General features: G+C 42.6%; 2 protein-coding genes across 4 annotated transcripts in view; both read left to right on the top strand.

Annotated features, from left to right (window-relative positions):
- The window catches only part of TRERF1 (transcriptional regulating factor 1), a 309,743-nt gene extending 301,891 nt beyond the window's left edge, over positions 1 to 7,852 (top strand). Inside the window, exons 12-13 of the mRNA XM_028479519.2 lie at positions 1,238 to 1,485; positions 5,073 to 7,852. Of these exons, the coding sequence (XP_028335320.1) occupies positions 1,238 to 1,485; positions 5,073 to 5,397 (573 nt within the window). The 3' untranslated portion in view covers positions 5,398 to 7,852. The remainder of the gene's footprint in view (positions 1 to 1,237; positions 1,486 to 5,072) is intronic.
- Positions 7,853 to 13,022: 5,170 nt separating this feature from the next.
- MRPS10 (mitochondrial ribosomal protein S10) lies at positions 13,023 to 21,445 on the top strand. 3 transcript variants are annotated; one of them, XM_007120310.3, is made up of 7 exons: positions 13,023 to 13,138; positions 15,813 to 15,877; positions 15,969 to 16,038; positions 17,983 to 18,119; positions 19,092 to 19,200; positions 20,519 to 20,608; positions 21,074 to 21,445. In XM_007120310.3, exons 1-7 carry the CDS (start codon positions 13,091 to 13,093, stop codon positions 21,155 to 21,157), a joined length of 603 nt encoding a protein of 200 aa, XP_007120372.1. In that variant the 5' UTR covers positions 13,023 to 13,090; the 3' UTR covers positions 21,158 to 21,445. The 3 variants fall into 3 exon arrangements, with proteins under 3 accessions (XP_007120372.1, XP_007120371.1, XP_023977652.1); XM_007120309.3 differs by having other exon boundaries at positions 13,024 to 13,138; positions 15,966 to 16,038; XM_024121884.3 differs by lacking the exon at positions 13,023 to 13,138 and having other exon boundaries at positions 14,635 to 15,877; positions 15,966 to 16,038.
- Positions 21,446 to 25,423: the final 3,978 nt, after the last annotated feature.

Genomic DNA, 25,423 nt, shown 5'->3' with positions numbered 1-25,423 from the left:
GCTGACCCGGCGTGTCCGGAGCCGGTGCTCCGCAACGGGAGAGGCCACAACAGAGGGGCCCGCATACCACAAAAAAAAAAAAAAAAAAAAAATGCTCAGCAAGGTGAATATTTTTTCGTGACTTTAAAAAACAACAGGGAAAAAAGCACGTTGGTTTTATTCGGTGCCTAACCATGGAGGTTTTGATTGCTAAATCAGCGAAAGATTTTTTTTTCCTGCAAGGCTGTAAACAGAACTCATGAACTTAACACAGAGTGACCATCTGTTGCTGGACGGTTCAGTGGGTACTCCCATTAGCTGATGCATTTAGCAATCTGGAAGTCAGGGCTCTTGGAATTCAGGGGTGTGGATTACATCCCTTTACAGCAGTGGATCTCTGCCGGGAATGATTTTGTTCCCCGTGAACATTTGGCAACGTCCGGAGATATTTTTATCACATCTAGGGAGGTGCTCCTGGCATCTGGTGGGTAGAGAGGCCGGGGTTGCTGCTGAACATCCTGTGATGCCCAGGACAGCCCTACAGCAAAGAATCATCCAGTTCCAAATGTCAGTAATACTGAGGTTGGGAAACCGTGTATTATGGCAACCTTCAAAAGAGCAGGTCGTTCCCCTTTTTTTTATCCTGCAGTACAATGTTGGGGTCTGAAACGTTGCTTCAACACTGGGCTACTGACTGGGGCTTAGAAATAACATATAGAATATATCAGAGCAGCTAGTCAGTGTCTTCCAAGCTGTGTCTCTTGGGGTTCGAGGGCTTCCTAGTGGGGGAGATAGAGCTGAGCAAATAGATTCAATTTTGGGGGGCTGTCTATTTCAGCCAGAGTACCTCTGCTTTGAGCTTTTGAATAAGACCTGATTTTTTTTAAGTAAAGAAAGGAAAGGAAAAGAGAAAGAAAAGAAAAAAAGGGGTGGAAGGTAGCTTCTGGCTGTTAAAAAGTTTGAAAGCTGGTCCAAACCCTCTCATTTTACAGATGGAAAAAATAAGGTGTTCAGAGGGGAAATGGCCCAATGGCCTCTCTGTGAGACGGAGGCACTGGATTGAGCCCTAGTCTTTGGTCATAACAGTGATGGGTTTTTTACTGGCACAGCACTTGTGGTTGTGGTATTTGATCTCTACTTTCTGTGGCATTTGCCCAGAGTTTGCTTATGTAAAACCCCTATGCCTTGTCATTAGACACTGTTTCGAGTATCACATGTTCTACCAATGAGTAACTAATAACCCTAATTTCCTTTTCAGGACTGTAGATGTCATGTCACTCCCTTTCTTCCCCAGGTGTTCAGCTCCCGACAGGCACTGAATGGCCATGCCCGCATCCACGGTGGCACCAACCAGGTGACCAAAGCTCGGGGTGCTGTTCCCTCTGGAAAGCAGAAGCCTGGCAGTGCCCAGAGCGGGTACTGCTCAGTGAAGAGCTCACCCTCTCACAGCACCACCAGCGGCGAGACAGACCCCACCACCATCTTCCCCTGCAAGGAGTGTGGCAAGTAGGTAGAATTGGGCCAGGGACTGAATCTAAGTGTGTGATGAATAATGCCTCTGTAGGGGCTGGGCCAAGGTGGTCTGAGGTGTCTCCAGATAGAAAAAGAAGCCGGACTCTCCAGTTTTTCCTCATATCATCCTTGGGGTCTACATGGTGCCTCATGGTGAGTGGACCTTGTCTCTGACTCAGAATATGGTCATTCTGATGTCCTAAAGCCTAATAAGGATGGACATCATCAGAGAGCAAATCTCTAGTGACAAAACTTCACTCTTTTCCAGAAATGATGGATGGGACTCTTGATTCCCACCTCTTCCCTTCACACCCAAACCATATTCACTAGTACTGACTGCTCTCTTTGTATCCCTGCCGAGTGAATTGAGAATGGCTCTAGAACATCTAATTCAGGAGCTCTCTGTGGCAGAGATGGCTTTCCTACCAATACTGCTCATTCCGCACCCAGGGCAGACATCACTAATCAATTGCCATACTTTTTGCTACCACATTAAGATAAGACTCAAATCCTTTCAAATCCTTTAAGTCCTAATGCTTCAAGCTGGCACAACCAATTGATCAGAGTTGACTCATGAGGTAAAGTCTATTTGTCATCTCTGCCGTTTCAAGTGTAATTTAAAACAATGAAAAGGGGGAACTGACAGTAGGTGGTAATAACAGCATTAAATAACGTTTACTAAGCACTTAATTTTGTTACATACTTCATGGGCATGAGATCATTTAATCCCCACACAGAAACTCCATGTGGCGCAGATACTGTTTTATCCTTGTTTTTACAAATAAGGACTGAACATTAGGTAAATTTACTTGCCCCAGGTCATACCCCCAGTAAGAGCAGAACTGAGATTTGAACCCCTATGTGTTCAAATACAGAGCCTGGCTTTCTGACCACTGTTCCAGCCTAGTGGTTTGCTTTGTTTGCTTATTTATTTATCACTGATGGTTGAGATGCACACAGTTCCCTCCCACAGCATCTAGTATAGAATTCCAGTTTACTTCTCAGTGAGTCTGCCTCCAAGAAGGGTTGTCATAAGTGACTTCTTTTAGGAGCCTTGCCGAGTTTCTCTTCCTGTAACCTCCAATGTCTCAAACATGCAGTGTTGCCTGGAGAGATGCCCACGAGGTAGCTGCTGAAACTCTACCAAGGGAACATCCCTAGCTGTATGAATGAGGCCAACTGGGACCTCTGTTTATAATATTTATCCTCATGGAATATTTCAGGTGTATTTCAGGCATCTTAATAATTCTGTCATTTATCAGTTACTCAGTATTTGCCTGGCACTGTTTTAAAGGATGTTTACGTGTATTGATTAATTTTATCTTAAGCCCGATGAGGTAGGTACTCTTAGCCGTAGGTCAGTGGCACCTGCCAAAGTGAGTTGGAACTAGCAACTCTCTTCCTGCAGAGATGGGGAGACAGACTTAGGCGTGGGTCCCCTCCTCTGGGCTCTAATGTCCTTCAGAGCCAGGACATGATATCATCTTCATGTCAGCAAGGAATAAGGGAGCCCCTGGACTGATCATCAGGCTTACTTAACTTGAAATAGTGAAACCTCCTCGGTCGGACTCCCCCGCTACTTGTCCTGGGGTGGGAGAGGCAGGGAAGGGGCGTCTCACCAGTTTCTTCTCAGAGGAACCAGCATCTTCCCTCCACTCACTCCCCTCCAACAGGCGACATCTCCTTATTCCACTAGGTGGAGACAAAGGACATTTTAACAACCAGAAATAAGTATTTCAAGCTCTGGTTGTCTTTTGGTAGCGTCCGTTAAATGTTTTTCTTGCCTTGTTTCTATGTTGCTTGGGACCTTTTTCTACCATAACTCCAGTTAAGATTTTTATGGAAAACAGAAATATTTTCTATGGTTTTCCAGATGAGGAATAACGTCAGGCACATGTTTGCAGAATCCTTTTTTTAGCTGCTGAAATTATGTTCATTACATTAGGCAGTTTTCAGTATGTCCAGTGGTGATTCATCAACTCTGTTCTAAAACACGGGTCTTAGAAATCAGGTTGTTTTTTTTTTCCCTTTATGAGCTCAGGAATAAATATTTATGCCACCCTCCCTCTCTAAAAACAGGCCGTCTCACATCTGGACAAACTTGCTCTGAAAAAGGTCCAGGTAGAAATATTTTAGGCTGGGTTTCCCTGGCGGCACAGTGGTTAAGAATCTGCCTGCCAATGCAGGGGATACAGGTTCGATCCCTGGTCCGGGAAGATCCCACATGCCGCGGAGCAACTAAGCCCGTGCGCCACAACTACTGAGCCTGCGCTCTAGAGCCCGCAGGCCACAACAAGAGAAGCCACCGCAATGAGAAGCCCACGCACCGCATCGAAGAGTAGCCCCCGCTCACCGCAACTAGAGAAAGCCCACGTGCAGCAACGAAGACCCAACGCAGCCAAAACAACAACAACAAAAACATAATTCTCAACTTAAAAAAAAAAAATATTTTAGCCTTTGCAGGTCATTCTGTCTCTGTCACAGCTACTCAGCTGTGCCATGTTAGTGCAAAAACAGCCATGGACGATACATAAACAAATAAACATGGCTGCGTTCTGGTAAAACTTTATTTACAAAAGCAGGCAGTGGGGCAGGATTTGGCCCACTGACCGTAGTTGGCAGACCCCTTTTCCCAGGATTTCTCAGCCTTGGCACTGATATTTTGGGTCTGATGATTCTTTATTTGGGGAAGAGGGCCTGCCCTCTGTATTGTAGGATGTTCAGCTACATCCCTGGCATCTACCCACTCGACGCCAGAAGTACCACTACCACCACCCAGCTGTGACCATCAAAAATGTCTCCAGACGTTGCCAGATATTCCCTGTGGAGGCAGAATCCCCCCTAGCTGAGAACCACTATTTCATTCTAAAGCAAACAGGAGGGAACCATGATATATGATGGCCAAAACGAGATGGGATCTTGGGCGAAGAGGAATGGTCAGTGCAGCTCAGAAGTCCAGTACAATGAAGACAGAAGAGGGGCTGTTGGATTTGGCCACACAGTCACTAGCGATCTCAAGCACTTGGACTGAAGTGGAGGGGACAACAGTCCAGTTGGAGAGTGTGGAGGAAAGAGGGGCTGTACATGTGTGCAGGCAGACCCTCTAGAATTTTGACGGGAATGACAGGGACAGCAGACCAGAGGCAAAGGACGGGTTGTTTTATGGTGGGAACCAGCAGAGCTTGGCAGCATGATTTGGGGATTCTCAGGTTGGTCGAGAGGGCTTGGTCAGTGATGGAGAGAGAAACGGGGAAGATAAGGAGGAAAGAAACGCTTGTGCCCCAGGCCACAGATGGACAGGAAAACTTTGAGGATTCATCCTCCGTTGTCACAGAGAGAAAGCCCAACGCACCGTAAATGTGTTCCTGTCCCCATCCCCTTTCCTTGGAACGCTTGGAGAGAAGAGAGGTAACAGGTCACCAGGGGAGGAGGTCTTGGGAGCTAAGGAGATGGGAACTCTGTCAGAGCCACCCCAAACCAGACAGCAGACCATGCACCTGCTATTCCCTATAGGATCCCTTGGATTTCCAAGAACTCAGATCTTCTAAATTTCACATGCTTCTTTTTCTTCATTTTTATAGAGTCTTCTTCAAGATCAAAAGCCGAAATGCACACATGAAAACTCACAGGCAGCAAGAGGAACAGCAGAGGCAGAAAGCCCAGAAGGCGGCTTTTGCGGCTGAAATGGCAGCCACGATTGAGAGGACTACGGGGCCGGTGGGGCCGCCGGGGCTGCTGCCCCTGGACCAGCTGAGTCTGATCAAACCCATCAAGGACGTGGACATCCTCGACGATGACGTCGTCCAGCAGTTAGGAGGCGTCATGGAGGAGGCCGAGGTCGTGGACACCGGTCTCCTCTTGGATGATCAAGATTCAGTTTTGCTTCAGGGTGACACGGAACTCTAAAGCCCTGTGTGTTGCTTGGAGACAGCGAAAACCCACGGTCTCCATCCTCATTCATCAGGAAAGCTGGACTGTCTGCTTGTTTTGTAACCATGTTAAACTACCTGTTTAAAAAGTGGTCGTTTTTTTCAGGTTTAGAAAAAAATCGGGGTTTTTTCCTTTTATTTAAAAACAATTGTTTTGTGGGAGGTTGGGGGGGAATAAATAATTGGCACAATCCTACTTTAAGATGTGTTTCATCTGGGCTACATTCCCATGAACTCATTCCTGGTTGGGAATGAACCTGACGTTCATGTTCTTTTGCTTTCAGATGCCAACCATCCTGGTTGCCTTTTTATCCCAAAGCGTGCATGGGTGAGTGAGTGAGAGAGTCTGTGTGCGTGTGCGTGTGCGTGTGCGTGTGCGTGTGTGTGTGTGTGTGTGTGTGTGTGTAAAGCAGGCTACCCTCTTTGTGCTGGAGTCTTGGGCCATCCTTTCCCACCAAGAGTCATTTTTGTGCTGACCTCATTCCGCAGTTTGCAGTGAACTTGGCGTCTTTGCCGGGAGACCATGCTAGGAAGTAGCTTTCCAGTGAGCAAAGGCAGCCCTGTGTTCAACAGCTTTCTTCTAGCACACACGTCATTTGAAGAGTTGACCAAATGTGAAAGTCATTTTTCTCCCTGCCCTGCCTGTCACTCGGCCTGTTTCTGAAAACTGAGCGCTGTGTCATTTCAGGCTTTTCCTCCCTGGCCGTGATTTACTAAGAAGGTGATTCAGGGAGCAAGTGCGTCCTCTTCCTAGTTCCGTGAAGACCGGTTGACTCCAATTCATGGGTTAGCAGGATCCCTTGGATTTCCAAGAACTCAGATCTTCTAAATTTCACATGCTTCTCTTCCAGTTGGCCTGAGCCGACTGGAAATCCGTCTGGAGGAAAATAACCCCAACTATTAAGTTGCCAGGGCGTTTTCAGGGAGGATGGTGGAGGAGCGCAGATTAAAGTCCCTGGAATGCCAGCAGGCCCAAAAACTAGATCAGAAGAGCTGATTCTTTTTTGCCACACCGTTAATGGTCAGTGGAGTTCTGAAATTACTCTGTGCCACTTGGAAGTACTGTGAAACCTCATTCACTAGGATTCTGCTGTCATTCGCCTGTGCTGGACCGAAGTTTACCTTGACGCTAACTCTGAGGAAAAGGGTTTGTCTAACGAATCTGATGGCAAATACAAGGGAAATAGCATTAAAGGCCAACAAAAATGGTTTCAGATACCACTTCAGCTACAGTGTTTGCGTTCAAACGATGAATGTATTCATTAAAGTCATTTACCAAAGCCCTTCTAGAATTCTCCAAGCTACATACCCCTGCTCTGTCTCCTCCTGTCCCTGCCGGCAGGGTTGCTGTTTGTACTTGAAGGTAATAAACCTGTAATCCTTCAAAAATGGCGTCGAGCTCAGGCTTTTGAGCTGAGTCAGACTCCTCCATGGCCTCCGTCAGGGCAGATGAGTGCGCGCGCCTTCAGGCTGGGATGCGGCCCCAGCACAGAGCTGACGCTTCTGATGCCCCAACTCCTGCAGGTGTGGCAATCCTGCCAGGGCACTTTGCTGGCACAGTAATAGTTTGATGTTAAAGAGGATGTCAGCGGAAGCATGAGGATAGGACTGGAGCATCTTTAAGTTGTCTCAGCAAAAGCTTCTAGCACACACTGAAGACCCACAGCAGCCCCACGCAGGCAGTGTCCTCTGAATCTCAGGAAAGCCATGGACAGAAGATCAATACAAAGCTTCTTTTCATTGCCACCGTTCGGTTTTCAGAAAAAGAGGTCTTGAAGATTTCCTTTATCTTTTTTTAGGGGAAAAAAAAAGTGTTTCACTTGCTGCCATTTCTGACAAATTATTCTATGTTCTGAGTTCAGAACTGCCTGGGGAGGGCATCAGCTTTGTGGCAGAACTATTCCAGAACCATTCCAACTGTCATATTGGCTGATCCCATCTGTCCCAGTGACTACTTCCCTCCGCTTGTGGGGGTCTGAGAGGGATTCTGGAATGGTTCTGCTATTGGGTCTATGAGAGCTTATCTAGCAAAGGAGCAAACACCCGGAAAAATGTTTATAAAGCAAATGTACTCGTTCTGTTTGGAGATTTGCCCGGCTGTTCCAGTTTAAAACATTAAAATAAACTGAGTTGCCCAGGCAAAAATATAATGCACAATTTAATTTTGATTTTCCATGCGGTATAGCATTTGCATTTTTGACTTGAAAAAACCAAAGAACTCCTCCTTGATGAGACAGTTCACTTTCCTGAATTAGTATTTTTCTTCACAATATCAACTTAAAGAATTGACTTCATAGTAAAATATTGCACTTATTTTTTTCCTGAAATGATTCTGCCTGCATGTATGTGTTGTGTTTTAGCTCCTCACCCCCCCCATCTCTCCCCACCCTAAAGAACTTTTCTTCCCAATGGTTTGTTTTCAACACAGTTACTGTTTACTATCAGATAGTTTTTCATTAGTGGATTTAGACCTCTTTGAGAAAGCTTGTATATAAAAAGTTAAAAGATATATTTTATGGAAAAACCCATCTTATTTTCAAATATATTTAACTGCTGTTCTATTTTATTAGAGGAAGGTTGTAAATATTTTCTAGGAGTTCTATTGTAAAGAAAAGTATTTTTGAAAAAAATTAATGTAATAAAAAGGAAAACATTTTTAAATAGTGGTTGTGATTGCTTCCTGTTCTGGCTTCATTGTGTTCTATTCGTAGGAAATGACTTGCATGCCTTCCCATTTTAGGATGTAATTTATTCTGGTTTGCACTATTTTAAGTTGACATCATAATATCTAATGTGCTTCACTGTATTTTCCCCAGAATGCAGGTCCCTTGGTCCATATCAAAAGCACTATGTATAGCATATTCGTACTTTTTTCTTTTGTAACGTGTGTATTTTTAATAAGGATTTTATGTAACATTTTGGCAAAAAGAGGACAGTATTTTCTAGTGAATTTTATAATACATTTTGCTAAAAGTGTTTCTTCCTAGGTCAGTTTTTGTTAAGGCGAACCAAAAGTCTTATTTTCCCAGGGGTTTAAAAAAAATGTTTGAAGCTTGAAAGCAAAGTTATATTTAAACATCGTATGTAACAAATAAATAAAGATGTTTTATAGACTTGTCCTCAAAAAGTGCATTCCTTAAAAACAGCTGGGGCATTCTAGGTTGGTCTTCCCCCTGAGCGATGAGCATTTTATTTTAATTGCCACAATACTTTTTTTTTCAGAAAGCAAGCCAGGAGAATTTTACTCAAAAGGTTCCGGTCATTAGCCTCCTCAGAAATTTATTACAGTTCTTACAGATAGGCATTCATCAAACAGAGATGTAACCAAGTAGACACTGTCATATTTATTTGTGAAAACCTGATTCAATATTGCATCATCTGCTCTGAAAATAAAATGTTATCTTTTTGAGTTTCATTTGGCTTAAACATTCCTTCTTTCTAGCTGCTGAAATGACTTCTCAATGCTAATTTACTGTTAGTTTGTTTCTGGAGACCGGTTTAGAGGGCTGCTGATTAGATTTTTTTATATATATAGAAATTTATTTATTGTATTTATTGATTTTTGGCTGCATGGGGTCTTCATTGCTGTGCGCGGGCTTTCTCTAGTTGTGGCGATGAGGGGGCTACTCTTTGTTGCGGTGCACGGGCTTCTCATTGCGGCGGCTTCTCTTGTTGCAGAGCACAGGCTCTAGGTGCGCGGGCTTCAGTAGTTGTGGCACGCGGGCTTCAGTAGTCGTGGCACACAGGCTGTAGAGCGCAGGCTCGGTAGTTGTGGCACACAGGCTTAGTTGCTCCGTGGCATTTGGGATCTTCCCAGTCCACGGCTCGAACCTGTGTCCCCTGAATTGGCAGGCAGATTCTTAACCACTGCGCCACCAGGGAAGCCCATGCTGATCAGATTTAATGCTCATATAAATGCCCCCACCCCTACCCTGGAGGCCAAGATGAATATTTCTGCTTCTCAAGCTGTTGGATGAGCCACTTGAAGGGTTGATGGCCTCTAACCCGTAGTATTCACAATGCAGTTTGGGGGAGTTCAGTATTACACACGGGTTATCTCACAGGGAACCACCAACAAAATCCAGTCCACCCTGGTTTATAGGCATTGCTAATCTGGATTTCCAAATTCTACGAAGTGTGTTTACTTTTTTATTTATGTATATATATATATATATATATATATATATATATTTTGGCTGTGTTGGGTCTTCATTTCTGTGCGAGGGCTTTCTCTAGTTGTGGCAAGTGGGAGCCACTCTTCATCGCGGCGCGCGGGCCTCTCACTGTCGCGGCCTCTCTTGTTGCGGAGCGCAGGCTCCAGACACGCAGGCTCAGTAGTTGTGGCTCACGGGCCCAGTTGCTCCGCAGCATGTGGGATCTTCCCAGACCAGGGCTCGAACCCGTGTCCCCTGCATTGGCAGGCAGATTCTCAACCACTGCGCCACCAGGGAAGCCCAGTGTGTTTACTTTTTAATGGTCAACAGCAAAGTTCAGGAGAAATCTGAAATTCTGGATTTCATACAGAATTTGATTTAAGTAGGGCATACCTGTTCAAGACCTTGATCTTCTACGTTCTTTGGGGGTTTTATACCTTTAATTTGGGCAATGTTAGTCATGTGCCAAAGAAAATAGCTCTTCCTTTACAAACACTCCATTTAGCCAGCGTTGGAAATTTAAATTCTGCTTCCAGGGGCTCAGGTGTCCAATCTGAAGACTTTTTCCTACTGTTTTAGTCTCATTCATTACTCATGTACCAGGCACTATTCCACGCTGTATTATACACGGGGCAGTTGAGTAGCTAAAGATGACTGTGACATCATTCCTGCCTGTCTGCCAAGGAATTTAATACTTAGAAAAAACATATAGGGGCCTGGGAACAGATCCAGTTCCATCACTGGGAAGAGCAACGGTCATGCTTTATTATTATTACTGAACCATCTCACCATCACCCACATATTCACAGCAATTTATAACAGGTGCTCAGCAACTATTTGTTAATTATCTCTCTAATCTTCCAGGTATGCTTATCCGTGTATGTGTGTGTGTGTGTGTGTGTGTGTGTGTGTAAATAAAACCTCTTTTGACTTTACCTAAAGTCAATTCTGAATTCCACAGACTCCCAGTCTACCTTCCTCAGCCACAGCCAGCCAGCTGTGGACTGAGGCTGAGTTTTAATGTTGGTATAAACAAAGCATAATTAGGAAGGCACGTTAAGAAATTGAATAATATATTCCTAAGTGAACCATAGTGATCTTTGGGTCTCAGATATCCCTGTATAAAAGAGCCAAAGGGCTGATTATTTCTTTATATGAGAGAGACTCTTTTGAAAAGAGCTGTCCTCCTCCCACACACGCCCCCAAGGGAAGTGTTTTAATGTTTCTGTTTGAGTCGTAAAGGCCAAGCAGCCATACATGCTTCCAAGCAGCCATACATGATTGATTTGCATTCCAGCACACATATCCTTAACATACAACACAGATCTCTCTTTGGGCTGTTTGGGGTCATTACTTCCTAACTTCCTCTGCTTATGTAATTTTATTTTTGGCAGTCTTGCTATTTCTTTTTTTTTTCTCCCAACCACTTTATTAAGGTATGATTGACACATAAAAAGCTATACATATTTATTGTATACAACTTGATGAGTTTGGAGATACGTGTATAACCACGAAACCATCACAATCAAGTGAGAAGGTCTGTCTTTTAAAACAGAACAACCGGTGCAATCAAAGTATGACATAACTTAGAAATGTTTGATGCACACACTTTTATTTTTCCTGGATATAAAGCAAGGTGGACTTGCATCAACTTGATCTCCTGCTCATTTACACTAGTTCAGAGGTTTGAAGGCTTAGGTCGTACGGAAGAGACCCATGATGGACTGGCCAAGCTTTACAACACTGTCCACGCTAATAAACTAAGAACTTCTGCATGTCAAAAAAACCTCCACACTGTCCATGCCCACACACCATACCAAAGGGCTCTGTCCACAGCCCCACTGTTGGCAAAACCCGAGTTTGCCCCTCACAATGACTCCCACCTTACCCCCAGCTAATTGGACCAGGGCCAGCACCTGACCCCAAGCTATTAGGCCCATAGTCCATTTGATGACACATGACATGATTTAGCCCTGGAAAATGAGGGGACCAAATCCAATTCCCACATTTGAGAGTATGAATGGAGAAACTTGGTGAGCCAAAGGCAGCAAGCAGAATTCTGAGGGAGCACCAACTATTTGTAAGCAGAGAAAGCCCATAAATAAAGAGACCATGTTTAGCCTTAGGGGTGGAGAGGGCATCCAGTCCCTAAGGCTGCTTTGAGCCCACTTTTCCAATTGCAGGAGCAGTTCAGGCCATAAATGTCTTTAAAAATAAAAAATAAACTCCTTTTCTTGCAGGAGCGTGGGGAAATGGGGACCTCTATGCCTCACATCCAAAAGAGACTACTAAGAGTTCTACTTAGTAGAACTGGACCTTATTACAAAGTCAGCACCAGGGGTGCTGCAGGGGTGGAAAAGGCACTGAACTAGGATTTTGAAGATGGTTATTGGTTCAGCTATAACTAACTCACCCATATGACTTTGAATGAGTCATTTCATCTCTGAGCCTCAGTTTCCTCACCTATTAAATTAGGACAAGATGCACGTCTTCTTGTGAGGATCAGATTAGGTGACATAGGGAAAAGTTGTTTGCAAGCTGTAAGGTCACCATCACTGGCAGCTGCAGCACCCTCACCCAGATAAGGCTGCTCAAGGGGGCAGAGGCAGGCTGAGGAGCCAGCCCAGAGGAGAGACTGATGCTTCAAAAGCAGCAACAGAGTTGGAGAGATACAGGAAAACTCCACTGGCTAAGAGAGACCAGCCAACTCTGAACGTCCTAATTGACAGAGGGGGCCTGATTCTGAAAAGGACACTGGGCAGCCTGCCAAGGCTATTGTTGTTATAGCTATCACCATTAAAGTACAAACTCAGGTTGTTTCTCCAGGGCAAGATGAGGTAACAGATCCCGAGTCATGGACCACCTGGCCAGGGAATCGTAAACCAGAGACACTGTGACTCCCAAAATTACAATTCAGAAATGTCACAAGGTGATTAATCCCAGTCTCTTTGATCTTCTCCTTCAAAAAACAAACAAAAAACCCCTAACTCAAATACCACGTTGCTGTGGATCTGAGGCTTGTCTCCTACTCCCTTGCTTGGCGCCCTGTAATAAATCCGTACTCGGCTACGAACTCCCGCTGTCAGTTTGGCTTTCTGCGAGCCACAGGCACACAAGCCCTTTGCTCCGTTATAATAGGAAAAAAAATCAACCATTCACCCACTACTCAGAGATAACCAGTGTCAATATATTACTCATATTTTTTCCAACCATGTGTTTGTTGTGTTTGCATCCAACAAAACAGGAACCGCAAAGGACAAACACGATTTGAAAAGGAAAGCGCTGGCATAACTCGGTAGGAGCTAAACCTATCACAGGACGGCGTACGAGTCAAGATTGCGACCGGAAGGAAGCCGGCTACATTCACAGTCCCACCCTCGGAGAGCGTGGAATCGCGTCTCTATGGTTGTTCCGGTGCCGGAACACAAGGATACACTCTCTCCTTTTGCTGAACTCTATGGTCAGAGGACCTCCTCTGTGACCCCGGAAGCGATCCGGGGAAGCGGGAACGGCAAGATGGCGGCGCGAGCGGCGTTTGGGCCCGTGGGGCGGCGTCTCTGGCAGGTACGGGGTTCGCTGGGGGGACTAGGCGGCCCAACAAGGACAGTTACCATTATGTCTGGCTGCCGCTTGTCATTTTTAACATCTGGAGCTTTCCGCGATATTTATTCCGCACGGCCTGTTGTTTGCAGGAAGGTGGCGAGAAAAGGGCTGATTTTATCTCGAATTCTCTCATAGAATAAAACATAAGTTAATGAGTCAGGGCAAAGACAGGAACTAGAAAAATGGTAGACTGTCAGGGCTGGAAAGGATATTGAACAGCGAATGTTCCAGACCCCGCCTTTCACGTTTGCGAAATAAACTGAGGCTCAGAGAAGTCAAGAAGGTTCACCTCGCGAAAATTAGGTGGCACGAGATCTTAGACGCTTCCCACGGAACCAGATTGAGATACCTTCCGGATACCCGGGTTTCTGAGATTTAGATGAGAATCACTGAAGTCAGAGTAGTGGGTTAGATGTCCTCTGCTCGGTTCTTTGGAGAAAAGGCAAAAATTTAAGCGGCGGTTCTTAAGTTATTTGGCCTCAGCACCCCTTTCTTTACTCTAAAAATGGTTGAGGACTCCGAAGAGCTTTGGTTTTTGTGGGTTTTAGCTTATTAGAAAATACAACCGAGAATCTTAAAAATGCTTGTTCATTTAAAAATAACACTGATAAACTCATTACGTGTTAACATAATTAACGTTTTTATGGAAAGCAACTATATATTCCCAAACAAATTGAGAGAGAAGTGTAGCAATGTTTTACGTTTTTGCAAATCTCTTTAATGTCTGGCTTAATAGAAGACAGCTTGGCTCTCATAGCTGCTTCTGCAGTCTGTTGCTATATCACACGTCCTGCAGCCTCTGGAAAACTTCACTGTACACTGGTGAGAGAATAGAGTGGGAAAGTTGCAAATTACATCTTACTGTTATTGTGAAAAGAAGTTTAGTCTCCCGGGCCCCTTCTCAAGGTGTCTCAGGAGCCCCTCAGAAGTCCTTAGACCACACTTTGAGAACCACCGTTATTAAACCAGGTGGTGTTAGAGGTTGAAATTTTGAACTATTTTAAGACGCACTTACCCAGAACAGGCTCCACCCCCTCAAAAAAAAGAAAGAAAGGAAAAAAAAGGAAGGAAAGCTTAAGAATTTCTTAAGGTTAGTTTGTGGGTGTAACAGCACTTTAGGCTCCAACTTTTTAAAAGCAGCGGGTTTATACTGGGAGAAGATACCTGGGAAGTGTCATATTCCTTAGACCTGTGGGCCTTCTACACAACTGGATTGTGGGCTTAGGGGTATAAGTGTGGGGAGGGAATTTTCTCTGTGATTATGTGTGGAAAATGGCCGTACCTCTTACTACCTTGTATTGTGCTTGATTTCCTTTCTTCTTTTTGCTTTTCTCCCTTGATCCAAGAGAGACTGTGAAAGTTTTGATTTGCATCCATCTTGGGTGAAGAGTGGAAGAAAGATAATTAGCTAAGAATAGGTTTGTTTTTTTTTTTTAACATAGGTGACCCTCTGTTCTAATTAAGTTTCATTTGTACTAAACTGTTATTCTCATCTTTAACGTATTTTTCAGGATCCTATTGAGCTTCCAGTTTCTCAGGTTACACTTTTAAATCTCGGGAAAACTTAAGAAAAAAACGAGTGGCAAATGTGTATTACATACAATACCATAGGTTTCCTACAACTAGAAATTATGTTCCACCAGGGGAAGCTGACAGTAAGGATTTGGAAACGCTGTATTGTTGCAGTATGAGGCACAGTAGTGGTATATAAGATGGGTGTAAATTCCAATGTGTATTTCAACTTACTTATAAAATTAGACGTTTATAAGCTAGTTGTCTCAGCCAAGCCAGGAAATAAATATGCTGAAAAAGGTGTATGAGAGCTTCAAAGAAGGGTACTTTAGAATTCTTATTCCAGTTCCATAAATTAAATTATAAAGATGCTTTTGTTTAATGCTAGAAAATATTTAAGTAAAAGAAGTATTATGTTGAAATATATTTAATCTGTTTTAAAAAATGGGAAAATGAAGTCACATGTTTTCTTCCTTGATGTCTGCATATTTAATTCATAGCTGTTAATGTGAGAATTGTTTTTTTAAAAAAGTTCTTGTTCCTGGGCTTCCTTGGTGGTGCAGTGGTTAAGAATCTGCCTGCCAGTGCAGGGGACACGAGTTCGAGCCCTGGTCTGGGAAGATCCCACATGCTGTGGAGCAACTAAGCCCATGTGCCGCAACTGCTGAGCCTGCGCTCTAGAGCCCGCGAGCCACAACTACTGAGCCCATGTGCCTAGAGCCCGTGCTCCGCAACAAGAGGAGCCACCACAATGAGAAGCCTGTGCACCACAACGAAGAGTAGCCCCCGCTCGCCGCAAATAGAGAACGCCCACACGCAGCAACGAAGACCCAACGCAGCCAAAAATAAATAAATAAAATAAATAAATAAATAAATAAGTTCTTGCTCCTGAGCTTTAAAAAATATAGTCTCTAGTATTTTGAGAGTCCTTTTTGATTATCAACTCTACCACTGTCCTCTTTTTTTAAAATCTAATTTGGCAATTTAGTTACCCCAATATCTTCATCTAAAATAATGAGATAGCCTGTTATTTGAAGCATCCTGCATCTTTTGGGTTTTAATGGAAACTATGAATGGTTTGGGAATTGATTTTAATTCTAACACACATCTCCCTCTTTTTAAGGGTTCGAGGAATTTTTCTGTATGCAGTTCCAGGAGCAGTACAGCCAAAAGTGGTGGCCTTCTTCTGTAAGTATACAATTGGATGTGTTAAACTGAATAAGAAAATGGGCACTTGTGTTGTTTTACTTAGGTTTCTCTTTGTTTCCGCACATAGCAGCACCAATATGAAGTGGGTACAGTTTTCAAACCTACACATTGATGTTCCCAAGGATTTGACCAAGCCTACGGTATGCATTCCCTATTTCTTGGCATAAGAAGCTACATTAGCAATAAATTTTCCTCATTATTTCATTTGGGGCTGTTTCCCAAACACTTTATGCATAAAAAAATTTGTTCTGGAATACCGGCAGGTGCACAGTGCACCTGAGGAAAGTATTCATTGATGTCCCTGAGTGCTCATGGTCGCTTTCAGGCTATTAAGGTAAGAGCTAATCGAAGAAAGTATTTACCCCAAATAACTGTGGGAATGAGTAGTCTTTTGCTTTTAGCTCAGCATAGTGTACAGAGTTGTCATAATTAATGGTGCTGAATACTTGGTATTATATTATGGATTTTTTTTTTGGTAGGCTTCAAGTCTTTATTGAACAGTGAACAGTGCTTTATTGTGAGAGAGAGCATTATCACAAGTAGAGAAAATCCAGGAGCAGCTGTGTAACCTTGTTTCCTTTAAGTGAAAGCCATGATTTCATCAACCCAGTTTTTGTATTATTTGTAGTTTTTTTAAATCCTAAAACTACAAACTATAATTTGTAGTTTTTTAAATTCCAAATGCTTCCAGCCCCACCCCTCAAAAATAATCCCCTTTAACAGTTTGGTACGTATCCTTCTAGACCTTTGTCTGTATATAATCATCTGTGCACACCATGAGCACCAAAATGGAATTGTGTTATACCTAATGGCCTGCTGGTTCAGTGTTTTCACTTCATAGCATATATAAACCCCGGTCTCCAGCTCAGATGCCTGCATAGGCCAGGCCTGTAAGGAACGGTAACAGGGTGGGCACAGTGGCAGGCTGTACCCTTGATAAGCAAGACAGCTGCTACTTACTGTAGCCAGTTGTTGCCATGTGGGAAATTAGACCTAGTGATGTCAGATTGTCTGAATTTTCCAAACTAAATGAAATTCAAATATTTGTGTAAAATCTTTTGATTTTTAATATTTGTAACAGATTCAGAATTATCTTTAAAAACCTGTAGAGACCAGTCATTATACATTTTAGGGCTATATTCCCCCTTCTCTTGTCCCTCAACTTAAGAGATAGGATATCAGTGTATTCTCTTCTTCCAACAACCCTCTTTGGGGTAATTGAGAGTGAATATCTAGCTTCCTGGTTAGTAAGTAGATCTCTTTTCAAGGGCAAAGTAATTTAACCCTGAAACATTGGATTAGTAATATATATTACTGGTTCGATGGATGAATGAAGTGAAGGTAATTCACCTCTTGGAAGAAAGTCAGAAATGTCAAACCCATCATTTCTAAGATCTTTAAGTATTAGGGTGGAAGAGGTAGAAGTTATTTGTACAGTCAGTCTCATGACATTTTAGTTAAAAATGAGTAATTTTTCTATTAGAGCGGGCAAAATAAACATGGACAAACCTAATAAAAAGAATATGAATAGAAATAGCTCGCCTTTGTTTAACAATGTTTTATAACTTATAAGCACTTAAATCCATGCTCTCTTATTTGTTCCCGAGAGAAATGCCATGAGCTGTAGCACAAGTATTGTCCTATTTATATGTGAGAAAACTAAAGTTCAGTGAGATTATATTACTTGCCCGTTGTTATTCAGCTTTAAGTGGCAGAGTTTAATTCTCAATCCAGGTCTTCTGACCAAGCTACATTTATTAACAGAACCCCAAATCCTTTCCTGTTGTATATTTGGGGTTTAATAACTATTAAGCTCGAAGGTTCCGTTGGTGATTTTGTAGGTTGCTTGAAAATCCTTTTGATTCAAACTGTATTTTAACTGATTCTTAAGGGTCATTGTGGAGTCTGAATGTGGTTGTATGTAGATATTTAAGCTGTGTTAAGATGTTACTCAGCATTTTTCTCCCCACTTATTAGTAAACGTTGAAGTTGTTCAGGTGAGGGTAATACATTAAATTTTCCAGTTGTAAATGTTAGAGGAATCATGACTGAAGCTTTTTTTTTTTTTGATTTTAAAATGGCAGATAACCGTTTCTGATGAACCAGACACGTTATATAAGCGCCTATCGGTTTTAGTAAAAGGCCATGATAAGGCTGTATTGGACAGTTATGAATATTTTGCAGTGCTTGCTGCTAAAGAACTTGGTATCTCTGTTAATGTGTAAGTATGATCTTTCTTAATCTGACCTGTTAGCTGCTGTAACACAATCAGTCAGGAAAACGCTGCCAGTCCCAGCTAGGTCTGAGCTCTTAAAATGGGATAAAAACTCATGATGGGGAGAGATTAGGTTTGTTATATTATTCTAAGCAGGATCCTCCCTTCCTGTCTACCAGAATTTTTAAATACTAGAATGAGTGAACAAGGGAAATGAAGGAATCCTTTCTCTAGAAATTGCATAGACTTAGGAGGCCCAAGAAGCCCTCGTGTCTGGGATCTCCATGGGGCAGGGAGGTGGATTAGGTGAACAAGCAATTCTTTCAGGCCTCTTGGATTTGGTGTCTTTGCTATTATATTCATTGTTTCAAAACTGCCTTAAGAAACACCATTCACCCAATACTTTCATGCATGAGCAAGGCGAGCTTCGTATGGCCTTCAAGTCACTGCAAGGTCAAGTATAACCACCTCCTGTGTTTTGTCACCTGCTCTTTCTGATGTTGAACGAGGCCCATATGGAGCTTTGCCAGTCTTGCCTTCTAGCAAAACTGAAGGAACTCACACATTTCCCGTAACACCATGGTTTTGTGCTTTTCACTGTATCTAATACACGGCAGACATTACAACCATGTCCAACACACGGTGCTGCTCCTCACGGTTCATATGTTTAGTCAGTGCGAGAGCTCAAGGGTGTGAAAGCCAGAGGCATGTGTGTGTGCACGTGCATGCCAAGGCTTGTTTTTGGGTCGATGGCAAATGTTCCTATTGCTGTCTGCAGGTTTATTTTAGCCGGAGCTTCATGACAGCAGTTGTTAGAGATGACAGTCTTGACAAATGGAAGTCTGTAAAATGGTAGTTAACGCCTATAATTGGGCGTGAGCCTGACCTGCAAAATTGTGGAATCTTGCTTTGATATCAGTGACTCAGGTTTTAGCATCACTTAGCTTAAGTATGTTGCTTCGCCCATTAATTTTCCAGACATGAACCTCCAAGGAAAATAGAGCGATTTACTCTTCTCAAATCAGTGCATATTTTCAAGAAGCACAGGGTTCAGTATGAAATGAGAACACTTTACAGATGTTTAGAGGTGAGTTTATTTCAGACATTCAGGCATTTTTTTGAAATGCCCCAAATTTCACATTAGCACATCATAACTTTCCTTTAACCTTACCCAGTAGACTTCCTTTCAGGCAGCGCATGCCGGATAGTGGTAGAGAAGGTAAGTGTTTTTCTGTGTTTATAGAAGCAGCATGATAGGAAAATCAAACTCAAGTAAAGCCATCCTTCAGAGTAGTTCATACTTTAACTCAGTAGTGCACATTATGTTGACTAATTTTTTTATACAGTAAGCTAGCATTGGAATAATTTTGCTTATATTTCAAAACTCTAGCTACGTTTTCACACAGCTCTGATAATTCTTCTCACATGCTCACTGAATTCTCCATGTCCATGATGGGCAGCATTAAGGTTTTTCATTTGTCGATTATCATTCATTTGTGCAACCACCCAAGTCAGCACAGTCTTGTGGTTAAGGGAAAGCATGGGCTTTGGAGTTGGACAGCCAGGTCCAAGTACTGGCATGTGTGACCTGTGCCTCAAGTCCTTCATCTTTAAGTTAGAAATAATAACAGTACCAATTTCATACAGTTAGTGTGAGGATTAAATGAGATATTTATCTAAAGCACTTAGAATATTTCATCTCATAGTAAATGATTGGTAAATGTAACTAAAAAAAATGCTTGTGCATGTTTTATATGAGAAGCTCTGTACTAGGCATTGAGAGTACAAATATTAAGACATAGTCCTACCCTTAAATGAAAAAGAAAAATCCCTGGGCTTCCTTGGTGGCGCAGTGGTTGAGAGTCCGCCTGCCGATGCAGGGGACGTGGGTTCGTGCCCCGGTCCGGGAAGATCCCACATGCCGCGGAGCGGCTGGTCCCGTGAGCCGTGGCCACTGAGCCTGCGCGTCGAGAGCCTGTGCTCCGCAACGGGAGAGGCCACAACAGTGAGAGGCCCGCGAACCGCAAAAAAAAAAAAAAAATCCAAAATTTTATCCACCTTGCCATGGAGCATACAAAATCTTATACTAACTCTATTTTATAATTTAGTCTTGTTTCCTTTTGTTTTGAGTTGTTTTGTGAAACTCTTACATTGTTTTGATACCATGCTTGCCAGGTGGGTTCCATGGAGCCCTGGCTTTAAGGCATTTAGGAGGAAAGGGGACATTGCGGCTGTGCTCCCCTCATTCAGTTCAACCAGAGGATCTGCACTTTTTTCCTTTTAAATTGGGATTCTGTAAGATTTCACAGATGAAGAAAAGACTCTACTGCTTTTACCAGAAAAAAAAAAAAACAAAACCCTCAAAACCAGCATAACATGAATCAATTTCACATTTGAAATTTTAGTTAGAACATCTCACTGGGAGTACAGCAGATGTCTACTTGGAATATATTCAGCGAAACTTACCTGAAGGAGTTGCCATGGAAGTTACAAAGGTATGACTTGAATTTCTGCCTCTGTTGGAGGGAGATGTGTATTGTTGTGTTGCTACATTGCCGCCTGATTCCAGCCCACTGGGTGGAGGGGAGGACCTGGAGGCAGAGTTGCTACAGTGGTTGGGGTCTACACCCACCGTGCAGGGCGCAGCTCAACAGAATGCTGCCCCCGCAGCCCGTGTCCTCCTGGAGCCACCTCTCATGCCTCCCGCCCTCTTAGCAGTTGTCAAGACACGGGTTCCACGTTGATTGGTGGTCCCTGGAGATCACTGAGGAGCAAATAGATTATGTATGTGAGAGTGTTTATCTACCATCGAGTTTTCTCTCTGTTTCAAAGCTATACAACAAGATGAGAGGGTAGAAGAAAAAAGTCAAGAGGACTTGAGGGAACAGAATGAATAAATTCAATTTGTGGCTAAAGAGTTAAGTCCACATTATATTATAATTTTGTTTTTCTCTCTTTAGACAAAATTAGAACAGTTACCAGAACACATCAAGAAGCCAATTTGGAAAACAATACCAGAGGAAGAAGAAGAAAGCAAGTCATGAAGTCTCAGAGTGACCACTTGTGCTGGGATGTGAAGTGAGCATGTCAAGTGGAGTGAGTCTCCAGTGAAGACACTCTCAAGTCACCCTGACTGCTCTCCTGAGGCCGCACGGCCTGATCGGTAGAAAGCAGGGATTGGAAGTTTACGATACACCAGACTATTGTGCAGGAACCACTTTATCTATTCTTTTATACATGTCATTGTTTCAGTTCGGATTTTAACAAATGTGAGCAAACCATTTGGACCACTCTGTACCAAAACAGTCAAATTCATATTTTGTTATTCCACTGTTGTTCAATTATTAGTTTGTACTGATCGTGATTTATATCTTTTCATTCATCTAAAAGTGTTTCAAATATTCCTCACACACATTTCTTTCTTTTGAGGGACCTAGAAGGAAACTTGGATTAATTTAACACTGAGCAGTTAAAGTTTTTGATATTTACTTTAGTGCAGGCTGGCATATGCTAGTTTGGGGGTGGTGACCTCCAAGTTTTACCGCATGTAAGCATTACATTCTTGAAAATTGATATACTTTATAGCAGATCAAGCACATCTGTGGCATGCGCTGAACTCTTCTGTAGCCCGAATCCTTTCAGGGCTGCCTAGAAGGGTCACTATAATGGAATTTGAGCTTTCAAGAAATTACTGTGTCGTTTCATTCATCCTGTAATTCATTTATTCATTAAGCTTTTCTTTTGTTGACTTTGCACCCAGCACCATAGTAAATACCAAAAATTGAATAGAAATAACAGCTTTCAAAAATTGTGCAAGGCACAAATGAATACTTTTCCTTATTAAGTTCCATGCTGGTAAGACCTCTTTGTTTTGGTGAATAGCACTCTTTTTGTTTGGGGATGTCTGCTTTTCCATAAAATTAAATAGTAGTTAAAGCTCTGAAAGAGGCAAGATGACAGTGGGCTGAGGTTGTTGGTGTATCAACCCCAAGGGAGTGATACGTTTCCTTTTTACAGCAGAATCCGGCCCATGTCTTTTGTGGTTTCCTTCACATCTTTGGGGTAGTTATGACTTCTCAGTTTTCCACCCTTAAACTGGAGTCCCTGTTCTCTTTTCCCAACCTGCTATCAGGTATGAGTGTTCTGAATGCACACTGCTCATGTATCAGACTTACATTACTGTCATTAACATGAAAAGAATTACAGCCTTGTGCCCCATGACCTCATTCTGTTTGCAGCTCAGTTGTCGACTGTGTCATTCACAAATGCCTAAAACCTGTTTATCCCAGGTATAAGCCTCAGGATTAAGAACTAGTCAATAAAACAAGAGCAGTATAATAGTAACTGTATCTAGCAAAGCAGCCGTTGCGACTCATTTTCATTTTGAAAGAAATAATTCTTTAAAAATAAATGTAGACCCACATCTAACCCTTTTCCGTGCTTTTTTTGTAGACAGTATCAATCACTTTATTATAATAGGATGACTTCTGCATACTCGCCTCCAGTGGCTCTCTTTTAAAGGTGTACATCCACTTCCAGCTGTTTTCAGACTAAAGTAGCCTCTAAACCAGATTATTTAGCACTTCAAATTATGTATTAAAATCTTGTTTTAAGATAAATACAGAGATAAACTACACAACAAAAATTAATGGTATTTCCTTGACATAAGTACTTGGCATATTTGAAGCCTACTTGATGTAAACTAGGTAATTTCTTTATTCTGATAGACTGAGAAGGGTCTTTTGTTTGTTTTTTAATTGGGTCTCCTGAGTAAAATGTATGTTCTGAAAATTAGAATTAATGCCCAAGTCTCAACTTTCTGTTCAAGGTGGTGACGGGAGATAGTGAGAAAAGTAGACCTGATGTCAGGATGGACCAGAAGGCAGGTAGGAAGTGAGACGGTTTTTTATTGAGGTGAAGCCCTGAGTTCATTGTTATTTTCTCTGATCTGAAGTATAGTTTCTTTTCATATTAAATAAAATAGTGTTAAGGTCTGTTTTGAATTATTGGTAGACTCTACAGATTAAACTCATTCAGTGCCTAGTTTTGATGCTTTCAAGGAGAATTACTTATATGTCCTTTGGCCACTTAGATATGCCACTGTAAACACATAAAGCAATTATTTTAAGTCAGTCTATTTTTGTAACATTTCTGTTTGTCAGCTACCCTTCCTCCTTTCTTACACTATTAAATTAGCTTTACTGCAACATTCATGAGTAGCCGAGTAGAGAAAACAGGCCTGAGTCAGATAAGAGTTCAAACCCACTAACTGCTATAAGCAGGCAAGGTGTTTAACCCTCTCAGAGCCTCAGTTTACTCATTAGTAAAATGTAGGAAATAAAACTTTGGAAGGTTGGAGTATTGAATTAGGTAACTTGTAAAGCACCTCACACAGTACCAGGCAGATAATAGACATTCAGTAAATACTAGCTATGTGAATGAAGAATATTGCCTGCCATATCAGTAAACAAAGGATGTTGCAGCCATCAAGCCATCACATTACAACCACCCTGACAGTGCACCCTGAGGAGACTCAGGATGAGAAGCACAGGATACTGCCCCAGATAGCTGAGGTGCATATCAAAGGAATGATTTCAGTGAGCCCAGACTTGCATTTCCCTGTACTTAGAAAAGTGCAGAATTCCTTAGCTCGAGACACCCGTTTTTCTTTAATTAATAGTAATCTTTTGATGTTCCGAATACCTGGTCTTTATTGCAAAAACCTCTGTATATCCTGGCTCTCCCCTTTGCCTCTTCGGAGCAGTCTCTCAGAGTTATCTGAGATGCTGTGTCCCGAGCTTAAGTCCTCAGTTTTGTCCAGTAAATAAAACATAACTCTCGACTTTTAGATTGTGGTTTTTTTTTTTTTTTTCAGTTGACAGCTACTACCAGATGGCAGAACAAATTTGATCATACTGCAGATGCTTGTGTGCTGTACTGTTTAAAAACCAGCTGGGAAGGACTTCAGAGTATCTCTTAGGTGAGGATAACACCTTACAGTGGTTGCAAAATTTAATTTAGATGAGAAAACATGTAGCGTGCTTATTATAATAACTACCATACATTATGCCAAGCATTTACAGATATTATTTAATCTTTATAACAACCCAGTAAAGTAGTTACTATTATCCCCATTGTATAGGAGAGAAAACTAAGTTTGACTTGCCCACTCAGTTGCCCTTTCAGCTGACAGATGAAACTGAGACGAAAAGGTGAAACTGATTTGTCTGAGTTCAGGTTAGTGAAGACAGAGCCTCAGAACCTAATTTTTAAAGGCTAGGATGTACTCAAATGCCCACACATTAATTGCAGACTATTATTCAAACCTAAAATCCAGATTTATTTCCCCTTGCACATTAGCAAAGTGTGCTACTCATTTCCCCTAAGGCTTAGAAGTAAAGAGATTGACTGGGGGAAAATAAAGAATAAAAGATGTAAATGTGTATGAATAAAGGCAAGACGCATAACCCACAGTGCGATCCCTGTGGTCTCAAGGCTGACATTGGTCCTGACTGTCTGAGGCAGCAACAGGAGAGTTTAAGCTCTAGCAAGGAGGGGCCTACTGGGTTATGGGAACCCTGGCATGGAGACAGTTAACCCTGGGGCTTTGCGCCAGGCCCATCTCAGGCTCTGCAGACACTGGTTTGTTGCTCCCAGGCATTTCTTTACCCCTGGAGCCGGGCTTATGGCTGAATGCCTGCGATCCCCGGGGTTCTCTTTGCAAATCCTTGCTCAATTCCTAACCCCGTCCTCCTTAAAGCCTTACTGTTGTTACTTCACGCTGTCGTTCTCTGTGGGGTCCTAATCCTCTTTAAAACGATATATTTATACCTCAACAGCTCAGCGGTATTTAAGGGCAGGTCATGGGCAACTGACCCACATGAAAAGCCAATTGAATTTTAGATTCCTCTGCCAGAGGCTAAATCAAGTTCTGTTTCATTCATACGGTCTCTTGAGCACAGGTACCCACAGCAGTGGATTGCATATGCTGTCTTCAGGTGCGATGAGATGGGGACAAGTTCGAAAAATCACTGGAGGCCTCTTCCAGTGCTAAAATCCCATTATCTTTTCCCATCGACAAATGTCTGCTAGGGAATTCCCTGGTGGTCCAGTGGTTAGGACTCCATGCTTCCACTGCAGGGGGCACAGGTTCCATGCCTGGTCGGGGAACTAAGATCCTGCATGCCGCATAGCGCGGCCAAGGAAAAAAAAAAACAGGAAAAAAGTATCTGCTAACCCAGGCATTCTCAAAGGAATCAAGAGCTGTTGTCTTGTAAAGTTAAGAGTAGCACACGTAAATTCAGCTCTGA

This window comes from Physeter macrocephalus, chromosome 18 (genome assembly GCF_002837175.3).
Source record: "Physeter macrocephalus isolate SW-GA chromosome 18, ASM283717v5, whole genome shotgun sequence".
Lineage (NCBI taxonomy): Eukaryota > Metazoa > Chordata > Mammalia > Artiodactyla > Physeteridae > Physeter > Physeter macrocephalus.
The sequence above is the reverse complement of the archived record's forward strand: the minus strand, read 5'-3'. Positions and strand labels throughout refer to the sequence as shown.